This window comes from Pinus tabuliformis, chromosome 5_1 (assembly GCF_031772625.1).
Source record: "Pinus tabuliformis cultivar Carrire ecotype Pingquan chromosome 5_1, CPIR1, whole genome shotgun sequence".
Taxonomy (NCBI): Eukaryota; Viridiplantae; Streptophyta; class Pinopsida; order Pinales; family Pinaceae; genus Pinus; species Pinus tabuliformis.
This window is the reverse complement of record NC_142305.1, coordinates 913,480,991-913,507,379: the sequence shown is the minus strand read 5'-3', so window position 1 is coordinate 913,507,379 and position 26,389 is coordinate 913,480,991. Positions and strand designations below refer to the sequence as shown.

The following is a 26,389-nucleotide window of genomic DNA, read 5'->3' as shown; positions in this document are numbered from 1 at the left end:
ATTGATCCTGTTGAGGTCTAGCCTTGGGGATGCTTAGGCAAAATTCGATCCTAGAGCTAGGGCTTGGGATTCTCGGAGATTCCACCGTTAGAATTGCCTCAAATTTGGAGGAGAGGGAAGGGACCCACCAACACAGTAGCCTGTAGGAGATCGAAGCTTTTCCTTCGATCAATTCCCGAGAAAATGATGCTCTAGGTGACCTTTGAGGGCTAGACCTAGGAAAAAGAGGTAAAAGGTGAAAAAGGTGAAGGAGATGACCACCCTTTTTAGGGATCAATGCCTAATTAACTTGGGGATAAGGAGTCAAGGATTATGATGAGTAAGAACTTGGTTTCTTGATCATGGAGGCCCAAAAAGTCAGCTTCATCCAATGTTGAGAAAAACAAAAGAAAAGTGACCTTCAAGCATTTATACTTCAAAGAAAATGATGCAAGCTTATCGAGACAAATAATCTCTAGGACATTTCATTCATATAACATTGGCCCATACATTAAATTAGCTAAACCATGCTTAATTCCACATTTCAATTATGCAGCAACTAGCCCTAATTTTAGCAGTATGCATCAACAAGAATAACAACGTTAAAATTTACTTACAATGTTATAGAGTATATCCAACCAGCATTTCGTTTGCAAGGCAAAGCTCCAAGACAAGAAAAATAGCCCAAATCCATACATCAAAATTCATCCATCTCCAAGAATATCCTCCAAGGAAAAAATGTGAAGTTCTCTATGATTAGAGAGATCCCAAGGCAAGTGATCATCCAAATGAATGAATCTAACATCAATATATAGCCTCCTAAGGAGTTCGAATTAGCCTATGGGCCTACATTATCCCCTAATGATAAAATGATGTGCAAATAAAGCCCCTATTGGGGACAAGCCCACCAAACTAGCTCACAAGTGGAAAAAAAAGCCTCACAAGGGGCCAAATAATAATATGTACATGTCGTGGGGCCTTCCCAAGGCCTGATAATGTCCTAAAGTGCCATACTAAGGCATAAATTCGTCGGAATATGATGGACAAGGGGGTAGCCCCTTGTTCTACAAGTAGTAGACCTGTGGTGCTCCCAGTGGGTCTGAGGGCACATAAATGACCCCATGGGTCTCCATATGAATCGGAGATGCCTATAGATCCTCTGTAACGGTCCTAGTGGTGAAATGAATGTTGCCATGACATCGTACAAGTCCTAGGACACCTGCCATATCACCATCATACCAAAAGTGGATCGCTAGTAGTCTCTGAGCATTGATGAAGATCCGTGGAGTGTTGTCTGCTATGGTGGAGGCAAATGGCTCTCTATGCACACCCTATATGTGCCAATGTAGACCTCTGGGGGTTAAGATCCTGTATAGGGAGACCAAACCCAAATGGAAACCACCTGTAATCCTGCATAAGATCCAATGTGTCCCCTAGGCTTCCAGTACAACCAGTCATTAAAATAATCGTGTAAATGAGTTTACAAACCATGGATAACAAAGTGGGCACTTCATAATGGCATGCCCTTCTGTAGTGGGCTCTAATGTCTCCAAGCTCCAAAGGGGGTTAACCAAGTACCTTATTAGGTGGTTTCAGCCCTTAAAGGGGATAGTATGTCCAAGGTACATCCCTCTAATGGGGGTGGCAAGTAATAAATAAGCGGAATGGAGTAGGGAATGAGATGGGCAATCCTGGGCCACATATTGGGACATCCAAGAAGCTCAATTACAAGGACAAGAAAGAGACCTAAAGGGACAAGTGAAGGAAAGAAGAACTCAAGAAAAGAGAGCAGAAACCAAAAGTCTATTTCTTGTGACACATTTCCTCACATGTCTGAAAACTAGGGCATCATTTTGTTGTAGCATGGTCCACATTACAGTCATCTAAAGGAGCCGAAGTTTGGTGTTAAAAGGATCGAGTTTGTAAGCCAAATTCCTAAGGAGAAAAAAGCATCCTAAGCAAAGGAAGAAGAAGACCTCTTTTACCATCTTTTCAACCACACATGTGAATTAAAGTTTCTGCAATAAGGTCAAAATCTGCAGTCGAGAGTTGTAGGTTCGAACTTGAGATCAAAAGTGAAGTTGCAGCAGTTTTGAAGCAAATTGACTTGGGTTGACTTTGTGAGAGATAAGTTCATCAAAAGGAAGGTTGACTTGGTCTTGGAGGAGTCTTGGTCTAGGGTCTAAGGGTCTTGGAACTCGCCATTTGAAGTATCCATAAGAAGAGAAAAATTACTTGTGGGTTTTCCACTCTAGGAGAGGTTTTGGCCCTGGCTAGAAACCTACATCTTGTATCCATTTTTTTAATTGATCTTCAAGTTTTGGTAACTGTTTAATGATAAGAACACCAAAATAATCAAGAGAAGAAGAAGAAAATTGTAAATACTACAAATTGAAGTAAAGAACATCACAAGCAGTTATCAAGTTAAGAGAAATCACTCCTAATCTAGCTGCCCTAGATTTCTCAACAACATGCACCAGTCAATAAAGCACAAGAAATACAGTGAATAACTGAGCCATTTTATTAATGTGGAGAACTGAGGACATCAGATGATAAGAAAGATAGAACCTAGGCTTGCTTCTGCAAGCTATGCAAAACCCAGGTCAGAGTACAGTACTCAAGTGTCAGAGAGGTTCTCCTCCAAAAATTGCACCCTACTCAAAAAATGTTATTGTTGGTTGTTGAATTTAACTAGAATATCTGCCCTGAAGAGTGCTCGGAATGAGTTGAAACTCTATGAGTGGTCTCTTCACTAGATGTCCAGCAAAACCAGAAATATCTCACAGACCCAAGTGGTAGAATGGCTCCCTCCTAATTGTTGAGAAATTTAGGGCATTAGGATTAGATAATTCTCTTCTAATGATAACTACCTGTGAATGCTTTTTACTTCTTTAGATTAGGTTCTTCTCTTTGCTTAGATTATTATAGTGTTCTTCTTCATCAAACAACTACCAAAGCATAAACAACAAGGAGACAAGAGACAGAATGTAGGCGATCAACCAGGGCCAAAACCTCTCCAACTTGAGAGGAAAACCCAAAACGAATTCTTCTTCTTATAAAGACTTCAATTAACGAATACCAAGACCAAGACCCTTGACCTAATGAACTCTCCCAAGACCAAGTCAATTACTTTCTGCACTTCCTCTTCCTTCACCCTAGATCTTGCAACACAAGACTGAAGTCCTCGGCCTCTCCTTCTACAATTTTCGGCAGCCTGCAATTTACTGCAATTTCCCACGTGTGACCAATTTAGGGCTAATTAACCCCTTCTTCTCCTTCACTTGACAAGAGTTGGCTTGCTAGTGACTTTAGCCTTCAAAGTAGCTTGGTTTCTTGCCTTGATTCAGCCTTCTTAAGATCTGAAATTGCAGCAGACAGGAAACCCTAGATTCCCTCGCACGTGTGAATGAAATGACCCAAAAACAGTCCTCAAATGTCCTCGTTCTTCCTTCGATCTTTGTCTTGAGGCCGAGAACCCTATATATAGGCTTCTTCCTTCATCTTGTAGGCCAACATGTCTTCTTGGTGTAGGCTCATTGCTCCATCTTAAGGTCGACTTGCTAGAAGTGCTTGAGATTGGTCTTGGAGGGTCTTTTGACTCTTATAGTGACTCAAATACATATGTAACATGCCCAAATGGGTCTTCAATCTTTGACATTGACTTTACTAGACTTTATGACTTGATGACCAAACCTAATAGCTCACAATGGGAGCTTCAACTACAATAAAATTCCTTGAGCATGAAACCCATGACTCAAGCATTACAACATAATTTTATTTTCTTCTTTACATCAATTACATAAAATCATGATTACACATGTCATTATGAAGACCAAACCTAGTTACATTTTTCAACACTAATAACTGAGCTCTGTTCTAGAAATACTATTGTTGCTGCTAGAATGGACTTGAGATTTCAACCCTCAAATCTGCTCAAAAAAAATTGTAAAATTAGTTGGGGACTCCTCTCAAAAAACCCACAAAAACCCATAAAGGGTTTGCGTTGAATCCATTGATCCCCGGTGACCCCCAACAAGTGTGAATTGCCCTATTTGGCCATAAAACACCCCACAATTTTGATACTGCTGAATTAGGCCCAAATCCACCACTGGAAATTTCCTCACGCTCTCCTACAAATTTAACTTTGGAAACCCAACCTTTTTCCAACCCCTTGCTCCATGAATCAGCTCTCTCTCAATGCTTGCGCAAGCTGTGTCCAAGAAACTTTGTGCACTGCTAGAATTAACAAATTCGGCCCACAAAATAATGTTGATCTCAGCTCTACAAATCCACTACAAAATCACCGACATCAATAGAGAAAACCACCTGCAAAATAGTCGAAACTCCAACCCACAATAGTTGATCCTCCAATGAGCAACTCGAACTGCCTCTACGCCCAAGGAGTGTGCAAAACTAAGTGAATACCTGCAATAAGCTCTGTGGAAATCCTGAATTGGACTCCCCAAATTGCCTCACTAGGGAGACACTCGAAGTTCTCCGAAATGAGGGTGGAATTCCCGCTCAAAAATTCCTTGTGCTGAACAACACGGGTTGTCTTGGCTAAGCAGCGCAAGAAAACTAATTGTTGAATTATCAAATGACCAAAAGATACCAAATGGAGGCTTCCAGGTTCTGTTTATAATTGTTGGCCCTCTCACCCTTGGTGGTCCCCACCTTCCACTAATCCGCACCCCTTCTTCTCTCCCTCTTCTCACTAGTACGAATTGCCTCTTAGGTCAAATTTTCTCTCCTTGTGGTCCCCACTTTTCACTAAGTCTGTAATTTTCCTTTTTCCTCCTAAGTCCCAATGTGGGAAATGTCTCCCTTTTTCCAAAATTGTCTCTAATGCGGAAAATAAAAATTGGGGATATTACACCTAGTCAATTTATGGTTGAGCCAAAGCCAGTGCTCTGGGTGGCTGCGAAACACATACTCTGGTATCTGCATGGTACGATGGAGTATGGGTTGCGTTATTTCAAGGAGATGGAGTACAACTAGTTGGTTATTCAGATGTTGATTGCACAGGCAGCGCAATTGACAAGAAAAGTACTTCAAGTTTTTTCAACTTGGGGACTGGAGTTGTTTCTTGGTTCAGCAGGAAACAAAAGTCAGTTGCACTGAGTTTTGCTAAGGCTGAGTACATGGCAGCAAGTTTGGCATCATGTGAGGCCATTTGGCTTCGGAAGTTACTCATGGGGCTGTTTGATCAAGAGTTGGAGCCGACCGTGATACATTGTGACAATCAGAGCTACATCAAGCTCTTGGAAATTCCAGTGTTTAACCACAGATCAAAACATATAGACATCAGTTATCACTTCATCTGAGACTATGTACAAAAAGGCATGGTGAAGCTGCAATATGTACCTACAAATGAGCAGGTTGCAGACATACTCATGAAGGCCTTGATGAAAGGCAAGTTCATATTCTTTAAGGACAAGTTGGGGGTGGTGCAGAACACCTTCCTCGCTAAGAGGGAGTGTTAAAAATTGTAGCTCGGACAGGTGTCTCTGCATAGGCCTTGTGTCCAGGCATGCAAAAGACAGCTTAATAATTACTTATTTCAGCAGTTTTAATTATTCCTAAGTTTTACTTAGGAAAAATACATTGATTTAATTAATTAATATAAACTTAGGCTAAATGATGACCCATGGTATTTTGATGACCCGTGATATTTGGCCTTAGAAGAATTATAAATCCCTGGAATGAGTAACTGAAGCGTACATTATTTTTTGAGTGAGAGAGGAGGGCCAACTTGGATGAAACACAAGAAAGTTGAGCAGTTGAGCAGAGGGGTCGTACTCTAGGCGGAGTGAACAGGAAAAGAGGCCGAGCCCTGGGCCATGGAAAGGGGCCGTATGCTATCATGGAAAGAGGCCGTGCTTTAGGCCATACCAAGCAGAATGGAAGGACCGATTTCTAGGGCTGTTGATTGGCAATTTGGCTGTAATATCTCTGGTACTGCTGCTGTAATATTTTCCTGAAACCTAATAAAATCCCCCTTTGTTGGTTTTTCCCCACATAGGTTTTCCAGAGCAAATAGCTGTGTAAAATTGAGTACTTGAATTTCTGTTTCTAGTGTAAATAAATTGTTAGAAGCTCAGCTGTGTTAACTGTGTGTAGATTTCAGATTTAAATTTTCTGGGTTTTCAATAAAATAAAATCTGGGTATAAAAATTTATTGGCACATTAATCTGATTGTTAGGCTTAGAGAATTTAACAGGCATCTCCTAATCCAAGGCCTTTTTGGGTTATATGATATCATCTCATCACCACGGCTTTTTTAGATATTTGTATCCAACATCTGTCAAAATATTTGGGAGGCTTCAAGATTTCTTGCACCACTGGTCAGATGTAAATTCTTAGGGGGTTGGACAAGATGGAAAGCCTATTTGGAGCTGGATTGACAATGCTGAGTCTGCAAGATTTCAGGCCCACAGTCTGAGCAAGAAATTTGTCTTCTTTTAGATGTATCCTTGGGACTTCACTACGAGGGACTGGAAGGACTGGAGTGCTTGTCCACCACAAGGCTTTCCTTTCCATGGACAAGCAAGCTGTGAGAGACATCACTGGTTCGCTCCCAGCTGAAGATTTGTATAAGTTGAGTATTGACATGCAGGGACCCTTCTGGAGAGATTGGGAGTGTAGGTTAGGGGAACCCCTTCAGCAGTATGACTCACTCTACTCTCATGTTCATCAGAGACACCCTTCATTTTAAGTCCTCAGTGATAGATGGGTTTCATCTGACCCTGTGGTTCAATGGATCCGCGTGTTACATAATGGATGGCCTCTCTGTTTGAGGCTTCGAGCTACAAGCTTCTGGTCTTTGCATTGTTTTTTGTTTACAAGGGGCTTCCCTCCAAAGCTCTCCTAGCAAAAAGAAATCTATTAGATGGTCTATTCCACTTTTGTCATTATTCCAAGACCTTGAAGCATCTTTTATGGGATCACAATTTTGCTAGACCATGCTGGAGGTTGGTGCACCACTGTGATTCTTTACAACATCATGGAGAACATCATTGGCATGCATCACTGCGTGGGGATTCAGGACCCCTGATTTCCTCCCACCCTTTGGGAGTTTAGGACTGTTTGGATTTCAGTGAGATTCAAGAGCTGGAAACTACAACGCAAGTACATTTAAAGACGAGATCAGTTCTATCAATTATTTTTGTCACTCTTGGCAACAAGAGGTATGCCACTGTTTGCCAAATGATAACTCATAATTAAGGATACCAAAGAGTCCACTCCTATAGCTTGTTCTAAGTTTACTGCTTCCTTAGTTGCTCTCAGGAAAAGGATATGATTCTACATTGTATATACCCTTCCATTTTTCATTTTGGCTTCCCTTTTTCAGCTACTATGTAAAGTTTTCCTTTGTAAAATAAACCACATTTTGCAAAGAAACAAAGCTACCCTTCCCAAACAGAGAGTTCCATAATAAAATGCAAGAGACCAAGACCTTCAGCAAGTGTCAGGAAAATAAAAATTCCAGAATGCACAGATTATTCACTGCCATAAAAGTTTTCAAACTTGCCATGAATCAGAATAGCTTGAGCATAATGTTCTGAAAAACTGAGGCCCTGCCACCAGAACACAAATGCACAAGTTACTGTAGAAGCGACTACTCCAATTGGCAGAGTAAGCCATGCCACTGCCAATATCTTTGCAATGTTGTCCGTACCAACCTCCTCTGTCCTGCAAGTTTTCAAAGAGGTATGTTATAAAAATAATTTGAAGTGAAAGAAATCTCTGGCCTCTTAGCACTTCCTGTAATACTCCCTTTCTAGATTTATCAACAGATGCCAACTGTGTCTGCAAAAGATTCATTGTTTTCCAATAAAACAACAGGAAAAGGCCAACATAGGTTTTTCAAAAGAAGATAAACCTCAAATATTCATTCCTGGAAAAATAGTTCCAACTTCCAACATCCAAAATGTATTTACTATTAACTGTTCATCCAATATTTATCATCAAAAAACTAATAGAAATAAATTTATAAAACAAATTATAAATGGAAGAAAAAAGTAAAATCGAAGCATATTTCAATTGATGCCTAAATTTGATTCTATAGTAGTTTTTCAACTTTTTCCACATTAATTCCAAATCTTTATATGTATTTTGGCATTACCTGTCTAGTACTACCCACACTCAATTCTCATGGACCTATTTTCTCCAATCCTTCTCTTTCTGCTTGCTTAGCTCTTTCTTGCCCCACCTGTACTTACATCCACTACCACAGACCTAATCCACTATAGAATCAACTTCCACACATGTACCCAATCCAAAGTTTTTGTGTTACCTAAAAGCCTAAAACAGTTATCATCTGACTTTAAAAATTAATATTTGCTGCTCTATTGTAATTGCACTGTCAGGATGTAACTCTAGCCAACGCCAAGTAATCTGTTTTCATCACGCAATCAATCTGAAAACTGACCAAAAGGTTTAAAAGGGATAGGAAACTTTCCTTTCCTTCTACATGTATTGGGCCTTCGCTTCTTTAAATTTTTAACCTTAAATTTCATCAGACCACATGATTTTCCTATTTATTCCTCTCAGCTTTCCTTTCCAATAAAGATATCAATGTAAAGTGCCTAATATAAGTCATTACCTCAGCATCGAATCATTGGACAGTGTTTTCACTAAATTACAACATAACGTTACAAGATTCATGTAGAACAATAACTCATAAAGCATCTGGAAAAAAAATTGGGGAAAAATCAAAATAAAAAACATCAAGTAGCAGAGTTAAAAAAATAAAAATGGAAAAAGATGCAAAAATGAAGGCGATAGGGGAAAAAAGCTTTAAATATTTCCAGAAAGCAAATTTTCATGATTTTTTAAAAATCAAATTCATTATACTTTTGATTGGTCGATTAATTAAATATTAACACAGCTACCACCTACTCCCTGACAATGCCAAATGTGCGTACTGCTGTATAACAAATTAACCCAAGTAACAGCACTTGGTTCTTAAACTCAAGTCTTCATCGAAGAATGCTTGCCTCTTTATCTTGTCCAGTCGTCATTTAAAAGCAAAAGAGAACAACTCCTCTTGGTAGCCTAACTAAGGAATCCATTCTCGAAACACAAAAGCACATAAACAAAATAGCATAAATCTGTCAACATGCAGAATATGTCTCGGAATCAGGAAGAGTATCATCATCCTCCCTGACAAGCTGAGACAAATGTGCTGAAAGAAATGGCCAAGGTTCCAGGTTGGCATCAAGTACATAGAAGATGCATTCAAAGTAGTTCCAACCAATCGTTAACATATAGGAAAGAAATATAATGCAAAAAATACAATACAGCCACCATACCTTTTAAATATGATGAGTTTTTATAGTAAAAATGTTGGTCACTGTTACCACTCATATAAACAGGGTTGTTGAAGATCCTAGCAACCTGTGTTGAAAATAGTAGCGAGAAGTTGATTCCTTGATTTGTGCCTTAATTCAAGAAGTCAAATTCGAGTTTCTTCTTTGTCATACTTGATTTCCTAAAAATTAGGAGATTCCCTATAAATTAAGACGAGTTCCTATAATTTAGGAATCAGTCCCTAAAAATTAGGACGAGTTAGGATGCAGTAAACTAATGTCATGAAATTGAAGTTCGAGTTCTTGATTTTCTAGTGTGAGTTGATTGAGGAAAACGTAAGTGAATCAATTTCAAGTGGTTGACTAGAAATAGGACAAGTTGCATAAGCAGTTAACTCATGCTAACTCAATCAGTCACAAAAACATTCCTTAATTAGAAATTCACTAATTTTAGCCATCTGAATTGCTATATTGAAGGAACGAAGGCACAATTGTATTCATTCTTGTATGCAGTGATGCACCAGTTTTTTGTGTAAGCTTGTAAGTGAGCGTGACAATAAGAAGGCTTGTGCGGACCGGTAGAAGGCAGTTTTCCCTTGGATCATGCGCTAGAATTTATAAGCTAAAGGATCAGCTCTTGCGCAAGGAATTAGGGACTTGGTTCCTTGGGTTTGCACTAGGAATTTGGAGCAGAGGAGGAGCAAGGGAGGAGGGCAGTGTGATCAGCATTCTTGCAAGGGTTTCATGCTTAGGATAAGCAGGGAGAAAGGTGTATTCTCCAAGTGAAACAGCTGTATTTGTAAGAGATCAATTGCTCACTTTCTATCAATAAAATTCTCAAACAAGCAGAGGGTATTCCCAGTTGGGTTCCCTAGAAAAAAAAAAAGTGTTTTGCCACTGTGTGACTGTGATTTATTTCTGTTCCTATTCCACTACAAATTTGAAGTAGAGAAATTATGTGTTGTAGTGAGAAGAAACTAGTTTTTAGGTTTCAGATTGTTCACTATAGCAGATCAGAATTTTGTGGATTTTCTACAACCTGCTAAAACTGGCACACAACCCACTGTCACCTCAACCCAAGCCCCACTCTTCTATAGCCCAACTACCTCCAAAATGGTTATGTGAGGCCTTGCTTGGATGACTTCAACCAAACACACAAGACCAATGCTTTATATGGGGTCTAATGGCTGAAGTGGAGGAGCTATATATTGCTGTCCTGCTAGCTTAACATGTGAAATCAGTAGCAAAGTATACTAAACCAGCAAGATAAGACACCCAAATATAACAAAATATATCATGTGAGTACTCAAAATGAGTGTATAAAGAATATGCTAACCAAATACCAAAGTATTTATATGATTAGGACCTTGGTTAGGGGTGTTGCTATGCAATTTAGCTTGTTGTCCCGCCACTGCAGTCTGCAAAATCTGCAGAAAATCATAGAAAACAGCAAGGAAAACTCCTTTAAAGACCACCCAAAAGTGTCTAAACACTTGTAGATCCAAGATCTAGGAGTGGGGAGGTTCCAAGAGAGAAGATGAGTCACTTTGGACCACTTATAAACCTTAAACTTACAATAAAATTGAATTTCCAGCAAGCTGGAAATTCACTTGTTGAAGTTATGAGGTCTAAAATGTTGAGAAATGTAACTAGTATCAGTCTTCATGATTGTATTTGGGTCATGATGTAATGTATTTGTCAAAAGAAAGAAAAAGGGCAATTATTATAAAAGAAAATTATTCTATAATCATGGATTTCAAGCTTTATTTATTTTGTTTCTAGGTCAAAGCACCCATTGAGTGCTTCCAGGGTTTGTGTTATGAGTCATAGTCCTTGTCATCGTGTAATAGACCCTTCTTGGGCTTTGTACATCAAGAAATAAATTTGTAATTGAGTCAAAATTATAAGTATAGCCTCCTCCACCAAGTCATCATGCCCTCTCTTCATGTCGGCCTCATAGAGGAGCTTCAAACCACTATATATAGCAATCCATTCGACCAAGTATGAAAGCAATCCAAGCGAGGAATTTGATCTGCAGTTCCAAGTAATAGAGTGCGGATAGCCTAAAAGAGAAGGAAGATCATAGTGAAGAAGAGGAGATACTTATCTAAGCAAAGGGAAGCCGAAATTTCTGTCTTTCTGCCACACGTGCAAGTGAACTGAAGACTGAAATATTGCAGGGCCGAAGGTGCAGGACTGAGATCACAGGTCGAAAATTGCAGAAGTGGAAGAGACAACTGAGACCCTAGTTGACTTGAGTTAAGACGTTTTCCTTGACTTGATTTTGGAAGTTTGACTTGTCTTCATAGGAAGCTGACTTGGCAGATTGGAGGAGGTCTTTGTCTTGGTCAAAGAGTCCTGGTTATCTCATTTAATTTGGTTCTTGAAGAAGAGAAGAAAATTTTGGGTTTTCCCGTAGAGAGAGGTTTTGCCCTAGCTGAGAGCCTACATCTTGTGTCCTTGATCTTCATGTTTATGTTTGGATAGTTGATAAAAAAACATTAAAAAAGACAATAAGAAATACAAAGAAATCACTAGTAATTATCAAGATAAGAAAATCTTTCTGCCTTTATGATTTTCTAACATGGTATCAGAGCTATGGTGAATTAGGACAAAAAAAGGCAGCTTGAAGATCTTTGGCTCTCATCATTAGCACATCCCTAAATCAATTCAAAGTATCTTCTAGAATTCTGAAGCAATTTCGGTTGACTAGCTAGACACAATACAAATTCTGGGCTACTTCAATAAGTACTAGTGATACGAGCTCCTTACTAACTATGGAATATAGTACGATTCAAATGAGAAGGCAGATTGGTACATAACAATAATTTAAACAGAGATGCAAGGTACATGACACTAGTTATTACAAATACAAGACAATAATGTGTGAAGTGATGCCAAGATCTGACAATAAACATGAATGTGACCTTACCTTGCATGGTTGACAACAATGTATTGACATCAATATATATTTAGGCAATCTCTATAACAATTAGGCCAAAATTGCAGAGAAAGGAAAGATGGCCGAATCACTTAAAGGAGTTATAACAAATTCAGTATATAAGGAGGTCTAATACAGTTTTGAGCATAACAAGTAATCCGAAGATGAAAATATGCTACAATACACTGTTGCAAGTCAATACAAGTTATAATAGTATTGAAAGGATCCGAAGCTCTGTCATTGCAGATGGTGTGATAACAATCTTTGCTATGTGATGTAAGTATGTGATGCAAGTTGCTACTATAACATCCGATCAATAATCCGAAGTTTAACTACTTCCGCTATGGATGAAACCCTAACTTAATTTAGTTGTTGATATCTAAGGTTTAGTTTTGATGATGGTATCTAGGGTTTGTGACAAAAACCCTACCAAAAATTGTTATAAGAATTTAGGGCATGAAAGTGTAACCCTAGTCGATTGCTAACTAGGTCTATGATTTGAATATTTAAATTTTGATAACCCTAGATGCTCCCTTTGTGATAACATGCTAACCCTAGATGCTCCCTTTTTGATAAATTTTATTTCATGCTCTTGTATATACGCATTTGTGTGCCTGGTTATACTTGTTGAGATTTGCATGCACATAGTTTGCAAGAGATTGTAAAGTTGTAAGCATGCCTCGTGTTTGATGATAACCTTGTAATGAGGATGATGGGAAGAGGGAGTTGTAAGAACCACGGTGACATTGAAGTTTATATTTTTGATTGAAAGGTAACTTTGTTGTCATATGAAGAATGATGCTTTGGAAGATTGAAGTTCTTCGATAATGAGATGATACAAAAGAAAGAGCCTTGTAGCTAGAAGAATACAGTTGTTGATGATAGACTTATTTCCCTAAGTTGAGAGGGAGCTTGGATAAAGGAAAGTGTATATCCTCCTTAGTTGAGAACATGATGTGACGAACATGAAGAAAGAATGAGATTGGAGAATGGCTAACACACTATTAATTGTTAGGATTGATGTGTCGTGAACAAAGACTTGGATGTTTGGAGAGGTGTTGGAGTTGAGTTTCGTGCTGTTGGAGAAATTGAAGAAGGAAGCTTCCATGGAAATTTGTTTGGATAATGTGATGAACTAAGCAGCTTCAAAATCGTTGAGGACCCCGAATTCTATGCTAACATATTGATGATAAAGTACCAATACTGGTTGGGGTCGTGAAGCTATTGGATGTTCTAATGGTTGAACAAGTAATTGATGTGTGGATCTCTACCTGTGAAGTTTGAATAATTGAGAAGCATGATTGGATTGATGGATATCTCTGATTTGGTTAAGACGGAGAGGTGAGTACCATAAACTATCAGAATGATGGTACTTGGTCGGATATCTTGGCATGGTTGGTGTTGAGATCTCAGTTATAGTTTGGCCTTGATGATGTCTAGATCCCGGTGTGGGAGGGTATCTTGGTCATATGGAGCTTTGTTGTTGTGTTTGACCTTAAAGACACCTGGATCCCTTAGGGTTGGTGTCTTGGCATGAAGGCCTAGATGGTATCTATATCCAGTTGGATTGATACCAGGGCTTTAGCCTGATGGTACCTTTAGTGGCATGTTGCCTTAATGACACCTCCCTGTTAATGTCTTAGATCCTTGTATTAGTGTCTTGGAAATGACACTTGGATCCTTGAAATAGTGTCTTGACATTTGGATCTTCGATGTGATGGATACCTTGGCAGCTTTGGTAACCCTAGCATTGCGTATGTTGCTATACTCTTCTTGGAACATTTCAAATTGAGGTCAACCTTGTACCGGTTGAACAATTATGAATACCTCCCCTTTTAAGAGGCAGTGTTGAGAAATGAAACTAGTATCAGTCTTCATAATTGTATTTGGGTCATGATGTAATGTATTTGTCAAGAGAAAGAGAAAGGAAAATTATTTTATAAGCATGGATTTCATGCTTTATTTATTTTGTTTCTAGGTCAAAGCACCCATTGAGTGCTTCTAAGGTTTGTGTTATGAGTCATAGTCCTTGTCATCATGTAATAGACCCTTCTCGGACTTTGTACATCAAGAAATAAATTTGTAATTGAGTCAAAATTATAAGTATAGCCTCCTCCACCAAGTCGGTTTGCCCTCTCTTCATCTCAGCCTCATAGAGGAGCTTCAAACCACTAAATATAGCAATTCATTCGAGCTAGCATGAAAGCAATCCAAGCAAGGAATTCGATCTGCAGTTCCAAGTAAAAGAAGAGAGTGTGAATAGCCTAAAAGAGAAGGAAGATCATCGTGAACAAGAGGAGACACTTATCTAATCAAAGGGCCGAATTTTCTGTCTTTCTGCCACACGTGCAAGTGAACTAAAGACTGAAGTATTGCAGGGCTGTAATATCCCATATCAGGAATATACCTCAAACACAAGCAAACACCAACCAAAGATGGACTAGGAGGGCATTTACCAGATATGTCGCCTCTAAAAAGAGGACGAGAACCGGAGGCTACCTGGCCCTTTCCAGACTCTATCTAAGAGTATAATAGAAACACAAAAGTGGTATAATAGCCGAGAATGCTTACAGAATAAAAGTAACAATGATATTATATATATCAAATAAACCATAAACAGATACACAAGAAATGCAGAGAGAATGCTAAGCCATTTTATTATACTGAGTAATAAAATGAGTACAGGAGGTGATCAGGAAGATGGCACCTCTACTTGCACAAGGCAAGTGAAGAAATACACTCAGAATAGCAAAGGAATAGCCCCTCTCTGATCTGCGTCCAAGTTGCTGGGAAAACTGCTGCGTTGCTGCTACTGCTGCTAGAAATCAAACGAGGATTTGGGACTGCTCCCCTCCTCAGAAAAAGCTGAAACTATGGAATCGGACTCTACTCAAGAAACCCAGAAAAAGCCAGAAAGCTTTCCTAGAATGGCTGACCCCCGAAAATCACCCCCTTGGGGTTTCTGCGCAGTTCCTCACTGCTCTACGCTGCCACTGAGTAGAACCCTCCAAAAATCAGCCCAGAACTCTGCCAAACTCCTCCAATATGCAAGAGCTGATCTCTTGCGCAATCCCTCAGCTCAAATCCTCCACAAACCCTCAATCCAGACTGCTCCCAAAAAGAACTGCGTCCCTCTCCCAGTGTTGCGCAGTCCTCCAGAACACTGATAAAACCACTGCTAAAATGCCAACGAAAATACCTTGCCCGAGCAGGCACTTGAAGTCCCCCGAGGCTAAGGGTGAGATCTCCGAACGGAGACACTCAATGCACTAAACAGTGCTGCAGAGTAGCTAAACAGCCAGTGTGCTCTAAGCCAAAACAACTATCACAAATACACATAACCGAATATCAAAATGAGGGGGATCGTCTCTCTTTTATAGCTTCTGCCTCTCTCAATCCCAATGCTCAACTTCTCCTGCATGATTCCCCTTTTGCAACGTGTTCCTCCCCTCCTGCGCAGTCCCTCCATGTGTCTGCGTGGGCTCCATTTCTGCGTCCCCCTTTTGGCCCCCTTGGCTCTCCCTTTAAGTCACAACGTTGTGCTACTAGGAAGTGACTTTTATTCTAAAAGTGAGTTATGTCCCCCTTTCTCACTTTTTTATTTACAAAATAACTATAGAAGGCAAAATTTGGCAAAATCGAATATTCCAATTAGCTGGGGCTAATTAGGAATATTATAGTCTCCCCCGGCAAAATGTTGCTTGTCCTCAAGCAACTGAAGTGATGGATGTTGTAAGATCTTCTCATTCTCCCAAGTGGCATCCTCATCTGGCAAATTCTTCCACCTCACCAAGAATTCTCGGACCGTCCTACTCTGCAACTGCCTCTCCCTGGTATCAATGATAGCCTCCGGCTGCAATACCAAATGCCCCTCATCATCCATAGGTGGTAGCTCATCTGTCACTGTTACCTGCTGCCCCAATGCCTTTTTCAGGCATGATACATGAAAAATGTTATGAATCTTGCTGCCTTGGGGCAGCTCCAACTCATATGCAACCTGTCCAATCCTGCATATCACCCTGTATGGCCCATAAAAGCGGGGCTTGAGCTTTTCAGCCCCCTTCTGCTTCAGTGACGACTGTCGGTATGGCTGTAATCGTAGGTAGACCATGTCCCCCACCTCGAACTGCCTCTCTACCCAACCCCTGTCGGCATACAGCTTCTGTTGGTTCTGCGCTGTAGCCATGTTATCCTTGAGAGCTCAGAGGATATCCTGACTCTCTTGGATCCAAATCTTGGCTCTAGGAGCCCTGCTGTCACCAAACATCACGTCAACAAAAAATAAAGGATGATACCCATATAAGGCATAGAATGGTGACATACCAATGGATATGTGATGTGAAGTATTGTAGCAATACTCCCCCAAATGCAGCCACTTCAGCCATGCTTGTTGCTGCCCACTGACATAGTTACGCAAGTAGCCCTCCAGCCACTTGTTAACTATCTCTATCTACCCATCCGTCTGTGGGTGATAACTGGTACTCGGAGTCAACTCCGTCCCCACCAACCGGAAAAGCTCCTGCCAAAACCCGCCCATGAAATGGCTGTCCCTGTCACTGACGATGGTCTTAGGAAGACCATGTAGCCTGAAGATCTCCCTGAAGAACAGCTCGGCCACCTGTGCTGCTGTGTAGTGTGTGGATATGGCAAAGAAATGCGCGTACTTTGTCAGTCGGTCAACGACGACAAAGATACAATCCTTGCCCTGTACCGTGGGCAATCCTGTGATGAAGTCCATCGAAATGCTCTCCCATTTCCCCTCCGGAATGGGTAGCGGCTGCAATAAACCCGCGGGATGGCTCATCTCTCCCTTGTTCCGCTGGCAAACATCGCACTCCCTGATATGTCGGAGTACGTCCTCCTTGAGGCCCTTCCAGGAGAACCTCTCTCTAATGGCCCTGTAGGTTTTGGTAAACCCCTGATGGCCTGCTAATGGTGAATCATGTGATGCCTGGAGTATCTTCTTCTTGAGCTGAAGCCTGAGACCACTCAGTCAAGAAGATCTGATCCCTGTAATAGATGATCTCATCGATCACCCTAAACCTGTCATCTGTCGCCTGCCCGTCCAGAATCTCACATGCAAACCTGTCCTTGGAGTACTCTACTAAGAGTCGAGCCCTCCAGTTTGTATCCAAGCTCATAAGAGACAACATGGCTAATCTACGTGAAAGGGCATCTGCTACCACGTTGTTCTTACCTTTGACATACTCAATGTCAAAGACATATGCTTGGATCTTACTGATCCACTTCTGCTGCCTCTCTTGGAACTGCTTCTGCTCCAAAAAGAACTTGAGATTGTTGTGATCAGTCCTCACCCTGAACCTGTTCCCCACCAAATACTGTCGGTACTTAGCCAATGCATGCATGATGGCTAGCATCTCCTTGTCGTATATAGAATACAACCTCTCGTGCGGAAGGAGCTTCCGGCTCTCAAAGGCTATAGGGTGACCTCCCTGCATCAATACTGCGCCAATCCCCTCTCCCGACGCATCACACTCCAAAACAAATGGCTACGTAAAATCTGGCAATGCAAGCACTGGGCAGCTGCTCATAACCTCCTTGAGCCCGTCAAAGGCTCGCTACGCTGTATCCGACCAACTGAATGCCCCCTTCCTCGTCAAATCTATCAAGGGTGCAGCAAGCTGTGAGAAACCTTTGACAAACTTCCGGTAGTAAGTACAAATGCCAATGAATCCTCGAAGTTCCGTCACGTTTCTCAACTCCGGCCAATCTCTGATGGCCCTAATCTTCTCCTCGTGGACCCTCACTCCATCCACTCCAATGATGTGTCCCAAGTATAACATCTCTGTCAACCTGAACTCACATTTGGAGAGCTTGGCATAGAATTGTTGCTCCTCCAAGATGCGTAATACTGTCTCAATATGCTGGAGATGCTCCTCCCACGTCCTGTTGTAAATGAGTATATCATCAAAGAACACCAACACAAACTTCCTCAAGTGACTACGGAAGATGTGATTCATGCAAGACTGGAATGTAGTTGGGGCGTTGGTTAGCCCGAAGAGCATCACCAAAAACTCAAAGTGCCCATAGTGACATCTGAAGGCGGTCTTGGGAATGTCATGCTCCCTCACGCGAATCTGATGGTACCCTGATCTCAAATCAATCTTTGAGAAGAACCGTGCTCCTCTCAACTCATCGATCCTGGGTATGGGGTACCTGTTCTTCAGTGTCCTCTTGTTCAGGGCCCTATAGTCAATGCACATCCTCAATGTATCGTCCTTCTTCTTCACCAACACCACAGAAGAAGCAAAAGGACTTGTGCTCGGTCGGATGTGCCCAAGAGCCAGCAACTCCTGAATGGCCCGCTCTATCTTGTCCTGATAGGCCTTGGGATGCTTATAGGAGGTAGTAATCCACTGCCTGTATGCCCTGCTCAAGCTCAATAGTGTGCTCAAACCGTCGATCCGGTGGTTGACCCGGCGGAATCTCCCCAAATACTATGGCATACCGATCAAGGATGGACTATATCTCCGGGTGCACTGTCTGCCCTGTAGTCCCTATCTCGAATGCACGCAGCTCTACTGCCCACTCTATGTCTCCCTTCCAAAAGGTTGCCTCCATCTGATGAGCCGAAACAGTCTGAGGCGGATACGTATGCTGTCCCCATATCTTCTCATGCCTCCCTGTCTTCTCATCATCCCACTCCATCTCTAGGGTCTTCCAATCCGTCGTGACCTTCCCTAGAGTGATGAGCCATTGAACACCCAGTATCATGTTGGTGTCCGGAATATCGACCACGAAAAAGTGGTCAGTCAATGTGTAGGTGCCCATCGTCACTGAAAGCTCTGGAACATATCGAGCACACATCATGGTCTGATCTCCTGGGACCAAGACTGAAAACCCATCGAAGCTCTCTGTCTGTATGCCTCTCCGCTCAACCATCTGTGCATCGATGAAGTTGTGGGTCGCCCCACTGTCAACCAAAACTGACACTTGCTGGCCACGTACCATCCCTCGTATGCGTAGCGTCAGATACTTGGGAACTCCTCGCAATGCGGCAAGGGCCCCTCCGATGGGTGCAAAAGATGCACCACCTGCTGCTGGCGGTGGAGGTGGCAAAGGTCCCTGTCCATCATGGCTATCTCCTGCCTCCACACCATCCTCGTCATCCTCTTCTCCACTGCTCTCGAAGAAAACCTCAATGAAATGTGCCTTGCCAACAACACATCTATGTCTTGGTGCCCATGGCTCCTGACATGTGAAGCACAACCGCTTCTTCTTCAGCTCCCTCTTGACATCATCGTCAATCTGCACTCGTCCTGGATTCCCCTTTGGAGGTGGAATCCTCACATCCTTCCCCTTAGACTGGAAAGTCTATCTCTGGGGGTAAGGTGTCCGGGTCCTGGGTAAGACATCCTGTAGGTCCCGGGTCCTGCTGATAGCATCCTGAAGGGTGGTCGGTCTAGTGGATCTGACTAGACCCCGAAGTGGCTCTGCTAACCCCTCAACATACATATAGATCCTCCATGCTGTGGATAGATCTGGCACCATCACTGAGACCCTCAAGAAATCTGCAATGTAGGTCTCTGGGCTCCCTGTCTGTTTGAGCCTTGTCAGCTCAACAAAATGCTGCTCTGGATCCCTTCGATCAAATCGCTCCATCAATCTCCTGGTGAACTCGGCATATGTCATCACCATGGAGTGTCCTAGTGTAACCATCCCATGAAACCACCAATCCTGGGCCTCACCATCCAAATGCAATGTCGCCACCTTGATGGCCTCTGTCTCCGACATTTGGTTAAGCTGGAAATAAATGTCCAGCTTCTCCACCCAAGACTTTGTCGAACCGTTTGATGAGCCATCAAACGTAGGCAAGTGGAATCTAATCGTTGCAAGGTGGGTGTCACCATCATGATAATGTTGGTACCCTCTGTGATGGTCGCAGGGTCTACTATCCCGCTGGAGCTGAACAAAATCACGGAATGAGAGGGCTTCCCTGAACTCCTGCCCATAGGCCTGGTACTCTGCAAAATAATCACCCATGTGTCCAGGCTCTGCCTCCTGCTGGGCTACGGCCCCCGTGTCTGCTCCTAAGAAAGTGGGCATGGTAGAGTGTGTAGGGGCATGTGAGGCCACCTGCTGCACAGTATCACGCTGCTCTGGCAAATGGTGGGACGCACCTAATCCCTCACCAACCTGAAAAACCCATGGGCTCTCACGCTGGCTGGCCTCTACTATCGTGAATCTCTGCCCTATCACCTCAATCTGCCTCAACAGATCCTGCACTGATTTGAGGAGCATATCCTCAAATCTCTTCCCATCATCATCTGCCATTAGAGCCTCCTGCTCTGCGTCCACCACCGACTCCCTCTGTTCTGCGTCCACCACAGGCTCCAACTGTTCTGTGTCCACCACCGGAACACAGTCTCCCTCTCCGTAGGTATTCTCCAACCTACGCCCAGCGTCTCTGTATCTCCGACCTCTGTAACAGATATAGGGTTTCTCCCCCGGTGTCATAGATTGCTAGCTCCACAGGCTGAGCCAGATCTATGCTCTGATACCACTGTAATATCCCATATCAGGAATATACCCCAAACACAAGCAAACTCCAACCAGAGATGGACTGGGAGGGCATTTACCAGATATGTCGCCTCTAAAAAGAGGACGAGATCCGGAGGCTACCTGGCCCTTTCCAGACTCTGTCTAAGAGTATAATAGAAACACACAAGTGGTATAATAGCCGAGAATGCTCACAGAGATACAAGTAACAATGATACTATATATATCAAATAAACCATAAACAGATACACAAGAAATGTAGAGAGAATGCTAAGCCATTTTATTATACTGAGTAATAAAATGAGTACAGGAGGTGATCAGGAAGATGGCACCTCTACTTGCACAAGGCAAGTGAAGAAATACACTCAGAATAGCAAAGGAATGGCCCCTCTCTGATCTGCGTCCAAGCTGTTGGGAAAACTATTGCTGCTGCTGCTAGAAATCAAACGAGGATTTGGGACTGCTTCCCTCCTCAGAAAAAGTTGAAACTCTGGAATTCGACTCTACTCAAGAAACCCAGAAAAACCCATAAAGCTTTCCTGGAATGGCCGACCCCCGAAAATCACCCTCTTGGGGGTTCTGCGCAGTTCCTCACTGCTCTGCGCTGCCACTGAATAGAACCCTCTGAAACTCAACCCAGAACTCCGCCAAACTCCTCCAATATGCAAGCGTTGATCTCTTGCTCAATCCCTCGGCTCAAATCCTCCACAAACCCTCAATCCAGACTGCTCCCAAAAAGAACTGCGTCCCTCTCCCAGTGCTGTGCAGTCCTCTAGAACACTGATAAAACCACTGCTGAAATGCTGAAGATACTGTTGTTGAAATGCCAACGAAAATACCTTGCCCGAGTAGGCACTTGAGGTCCCACGGGGCTAAGGGTGAGATCTCCGAACGGAGACACTCAATGCACTAAACAGTATTGCAGACTAGCTAAACAGCCAATGTGCTCTAAACCAAAATGACTATCACAAATGCACATAACCGAATGATCGAAATGAGGGGGCTCCTCTCTCTTTTATAACTTCTACCTCTCTCAATCCCAATGCTCACCTTCTCCTGCGTGATTCCCCTTTTGCCACATGTTCCTCCCCTCCTGCACAGTCCCTCCATGTGTCTGCGTGGGCTCCATTTCTGCGTCCTCCTTTTGGCCCCCTTGGCTCTCCCTTTAAGTCACAACGTTGTGCTACTAGGAAGTGACTTTTATTCTAAAAGTGAGTTATGTCCCCCTTTCTCACTTTTTTATTTACAAAATAACTATAGAAGGCGAAATTTGGCAAAATCGAATATTCCAATTAGCTAGGGCTAATTAGGAATATTACAAGGCCGAAGATGCAAGATTGAGATCACGGGCCGAAAACTGCAGAAGTGGAAGAGAGTACCAAGACCCTAGTTGACTTGAGTTAAGATGTTTTCCTTGACTTGATTTTGGAAGTTTGACTTGTCTTCATGGGAGGCTGACTTGGTAGATTAGAGGAGGTCTTGGTTATCTCATTTGATTTGGTTCTTGAAGAGAAGACAATTTTGGGTTTTCGCCTAGAGAGGGGTTTTGCCTTGGCTAAGAGCCTACATCTTGTGTTAGTTTTTGTAGCATCGGATGTGTTCTAGCCTTGAAATTTTGTGGAGAGGCTAAAATACATGAGATCTCCAAAACCCAAAAATCGTTTCTGGAAATTCTGCCTAGAAATGACTTAATTAGATTATTAGTCAATTTTTAAATATTTCCTAAGTCTAAACTTAGGGAATATGACTAATTAATCAAAATTAATTAAGTTATGGTGTGAATGTTCTAGAAACTCACACGGATCGACTTCAAGTTAATCCTAGCCATTGATTAAGATCTAATCTTGGCCGTTGAAGTCTCAACAGAGGATTATAAGAAGTTGACGGGGCTTGGAGAAATCGCTTGTGCAGTTCGATTTCATGAGCATATCAATTTCCTGACTTGCAGCATTCAGTTGTCGGAGAGAGAGCCAGTGAGATCAAAGGAATGAGAGAGGGGCAGGGACAGTGAATGTCGAAGGAAGGATTACAGTTCCGATGAGTGCATTTGCAGAAAGGCAGAGAAGCCACAGTGAGGTTGACGCAGAGCAGCGCAATAGCCTCTAGAGGCAAAGTCAAATTGTTGAGGAGAAGCAGAATTTCAGTGCCAGAAGTCGGGCAGAGGTTCCAGAGGCCAGGAGAGACATTTCTTCAGATAGCAAATGGTCAGACGGCTTGAGGAGAAGTTGTTCCAAGCTGAGAGCGGCAGCAACTGCGCTAGGGTGGCGCAGTGACTGCACAGAGGCAGTTTGGACGACTCAATTTGAGCTGAGATCAGTGCCAAATTTCCCTGTGGAGTGAGGAATTTCTCCTCACTAGATTTTCTTGCCAATATTTCTCTATAGGATTTCCAGTTTGGGCATCCAATTGTACTCAGATTATTTCATTGTTGTATAATAATAAAACCCTCAGCTACTGAAACGATTTTCCCGAGTTGGGTTTTTCCAAGGACATTGGTCCAAAAATCACTGTGTAATTTTATGTGTGTGTGCTGGCATTTCATCTAGTGTTTATTTCTTCCGCAGTTTATTTGTGTAGGTTGCTATGTGAGTTATTCAGTATTTGTTGTAGGAAACAGTATATAAATTGTTAAAATTAACTAACAATTAGGAGAATAATTTCCAGTTGTTGCAATAGGATTCGAGTTTCCGAAATTTCACATGGTATCAGAGCGCAGATGATCAGTTGGAGAGCTCAGTAGCCAAGGAAGAGGGAGTTTCGCTGTTCATTAAGGGGCAGCGAATCGAAACCCCAGAGGCAACATAGTTACCTTGCGCCAAGAGGTCAAATTTCTTGAGGAGAATCAATTTTTTTGAGAGAGGCACAAAAAAATTCGATCTCTCCAGATCGAGGGATTCCAGAGGTAGAGGGAGTAGCCAGTATATTTTTCGCAGAGTAGATCTCTAGCTGGTTGCAATAGTGTTGCATCAGTTTGCTAGAGCAGAACTAGCGTCAAGTGGAAGAAGAGCACACAATGAGGGAAAATTTTCCTCAGGGAACTTCTAGTCTCAAGAAGATTGATTTCCCTTGCAGATCAGCAGTCGGTGTGAGCAGAGTTTCTCACTCCAGAAGGGAGTGTGAGTAGCCTAGCAGCAGCTAAGCAGAAGGAAAGAGGAGATTTTCGACATTATCTGAGATGGCCATTGCTAGGCTTCGAGATCAGGACAGATTGGATGGTGCTTCCAACTATGTCATCTAGAAGGCAAGGATGTCCTTCCTTCTGGATGAATATGGCCTGAAACCATTCATAGATGTAGTGGTAGCTATCCCCACGAATGCAAATCAGCTGAAGGAGTACAAAAAGGAGATGGCAAAGGAAAAGAGGTTGATCCTTTATGGTGTTCGGGATCACATTGTATCACACAGTGGCCCAAGGGACGGCCAAAGAGATGTGGGATACAGTTTCCACGTTGTACCAGAGAACTTCCGAGCAGCGGAAGATGTACTTAGAGGAGAAGTTGAGATGCACCAAGATGCAGAAAGGGGAATGCATAGACCCCTTCCTCACCAGGATTTAGGAGATCCAGGACCAGTTGTCAGTTGTTGGGGCAGTGCCTCAACCCACAGAGCTAGTGCGATTGCACTAAATAGTGTCTCAAAGAAGTGGCAAGTATTTGTCCAAAGTATCTTGCGAAGAGAAACCTTGCCAAGGTGGGACAGGATGTGGGCCGATTTGCAGCAGGAGGAGTTGAGATGGGACCTAGTGAAGAACTCCATTAGTGGCAGTAGCAGCGGATCGAAGCAGGTGAAGGAGGAGGAGAATGTGGCCCTCGCGTCAAAGGGCCCCAGTCAGGGACAGGGGGAGCAGCGTAAGAAAAGGACCTGTCAAAGGTCAAGTGCTTCAAATGTGGTGAGCTTGGTCACTACAACACTAAGTGTCCTCTCAAGAGGAAGGACAAGGAGGAGAAGCAGGACCAGCAGCAGCATTAGTAGAGATCGATTGGTTGTCCTCCAGGCTGGAGGAAGACTTCGTCATGTTTGCTGACATAACCGCAGGAGTGAAGTAAGGTGACTTGGTTTTGTAGCCCCAGAGTCCTACAGATGGGCAGGATTCTTGAGAAGGTCCACCTCTTGAATCAATTCTTTGCTACAGGTGCCCACAGTGATCAATAGCAGGATGGATCAGTAACAGTAGATGCAGTCAGATGCCAGAGTAACGGATGGAGAGTCTAGTTGCAGTGAGATGTTGGGGAATGAAGTGCAGAGTTGGCAACAATGCAGATGGCATAGTGTAGAGTCAGCAGCAGCGTAAATGCCTCAGTGATAGCGCAAATACTAGCAGCAGTCAGAGCTAAGTTGCAGGAAACGTGGCCCTAGGAGGCGTTTCGCCAGGGGAAACGAAACGAAACGCGTTTCCCCAAAAAAAACATTTGTTTTTTAATTTTTTTTTCTAATTTTTTTTTTAATTTTTTTAGGGTTTCCAGGATGTTCTAGAAACCATTTCTAAAGTTATAAAAGAGCAGTTTCTCTCATTCTCTCATCACACTATTCAGCAAGTCGTTTCTCTTGGAGATTGGCAGTTGTTTCAGCTAGGGTGTTTTGAGCAGTGAGCAAAGTAGATTTCAGCAGCAGGAGAAAGAGATTTTAGCAGCAAGAGAAAGAGATTTCAGCAGGAGATTTCTGTAGCAGCAGATTTGGCTCAGCTACAGCCATATTTCTCTTCTCTTTTCTGGCATTTTGGGGTAGTTTCAACCACAGAAAATTAATTTGGGTAAGCCACATTCATTTTGTTAGTTTTTTCATACTATTTCTTCAATTTTTCTAGGGTTTATGCAGCCAAAAATATGAAAAACGTTTTTTATTTATAGATTTGTTTTTTAAATTTATTTTTGCAGCAGATTTGGCTCAGCTACAGCCATATTTCTCCTCTTTTCTGGCATTTTAGGGTAGATTCAGCCACAGAAAATTAATTTGGGTAAGCCACATTCATTTCTTAGTTTTTTTTCTTACTATTTCTTTAATTTTTCTAGGGTTTATACAACCAAAAATATGAAAAACGTTTTTACTATTTACAGATTTGTTTTTTTAATTTATTTTTGCAGCAATGGCTTCCAGCCAAAGTGCAGCTGCAACTTCAAACCCTAGGGCCAACCCAAGGGCTGAATATTATCCTCTTTGGAGGCATGTGACGAAGCTTCAAAGATGTGGAGGTGGTGGCTCATGGGAATGGCGATGCAATCTTTGCAATAATACGTACAAGGGCTCCTACCCAAGAGTGAAGGCGCATCTATTGCATGGAGGAGGACAGGGGATTTCAGGTTGCACAAAAACTTCAGATCCGTTGGTAAGGAGGGCATATCAAAGAGAGCAAGATGAGGCGGATGGTACTAAGAGAAGGCATGATGACCTTACTCAAGCTCCATCTAACATTGAGCCAAGGATTGTAGCTGAAGCAAGAAAGAGGAGAGCTGGTCACACTCAAGAACATGAACAACCAGCACCCAAAAATACCAGAGGCTCAGGGGCATCCCATTCAGTTCAGGATAGCAGAATTGCTAGATTGGTGAATGTGCAAGCAAGAGAAGAAGCTGATTCCAGAGTGGCTAGGTGCATTTATGCATGTGGTATCCCATTCAATGTTGTTCGCTCTCCTTACTTA

The 26,389-nt window shown here is 42.4% G+C and overlaps 1 protein-coding gene across 2 annotated transcripts in view; it reads right to left on the bottom strand.

Annotated features, from left to right (window-relative positions):
* The window catches only part of LOC149167781 (lipid transporter), a 265,433-nt gene that overhangs the window by 135,455 nt on the left and 103,589 nt on the right, over positions 1-26,389 (bottom strand). For both annotated transcript variants that reach the window (XM_089433148.1, XM_089433150.1), the window contains exon 5: positions 7,511-7,671. In XM_089433148.1, coding sequence (XP_089289274.1) covers positions 7,511-7,671 — 161 coding nt within the window. The remainder of the gene's footprint in view (positions 1-7,510; positions 7,672-26,389) is intronic.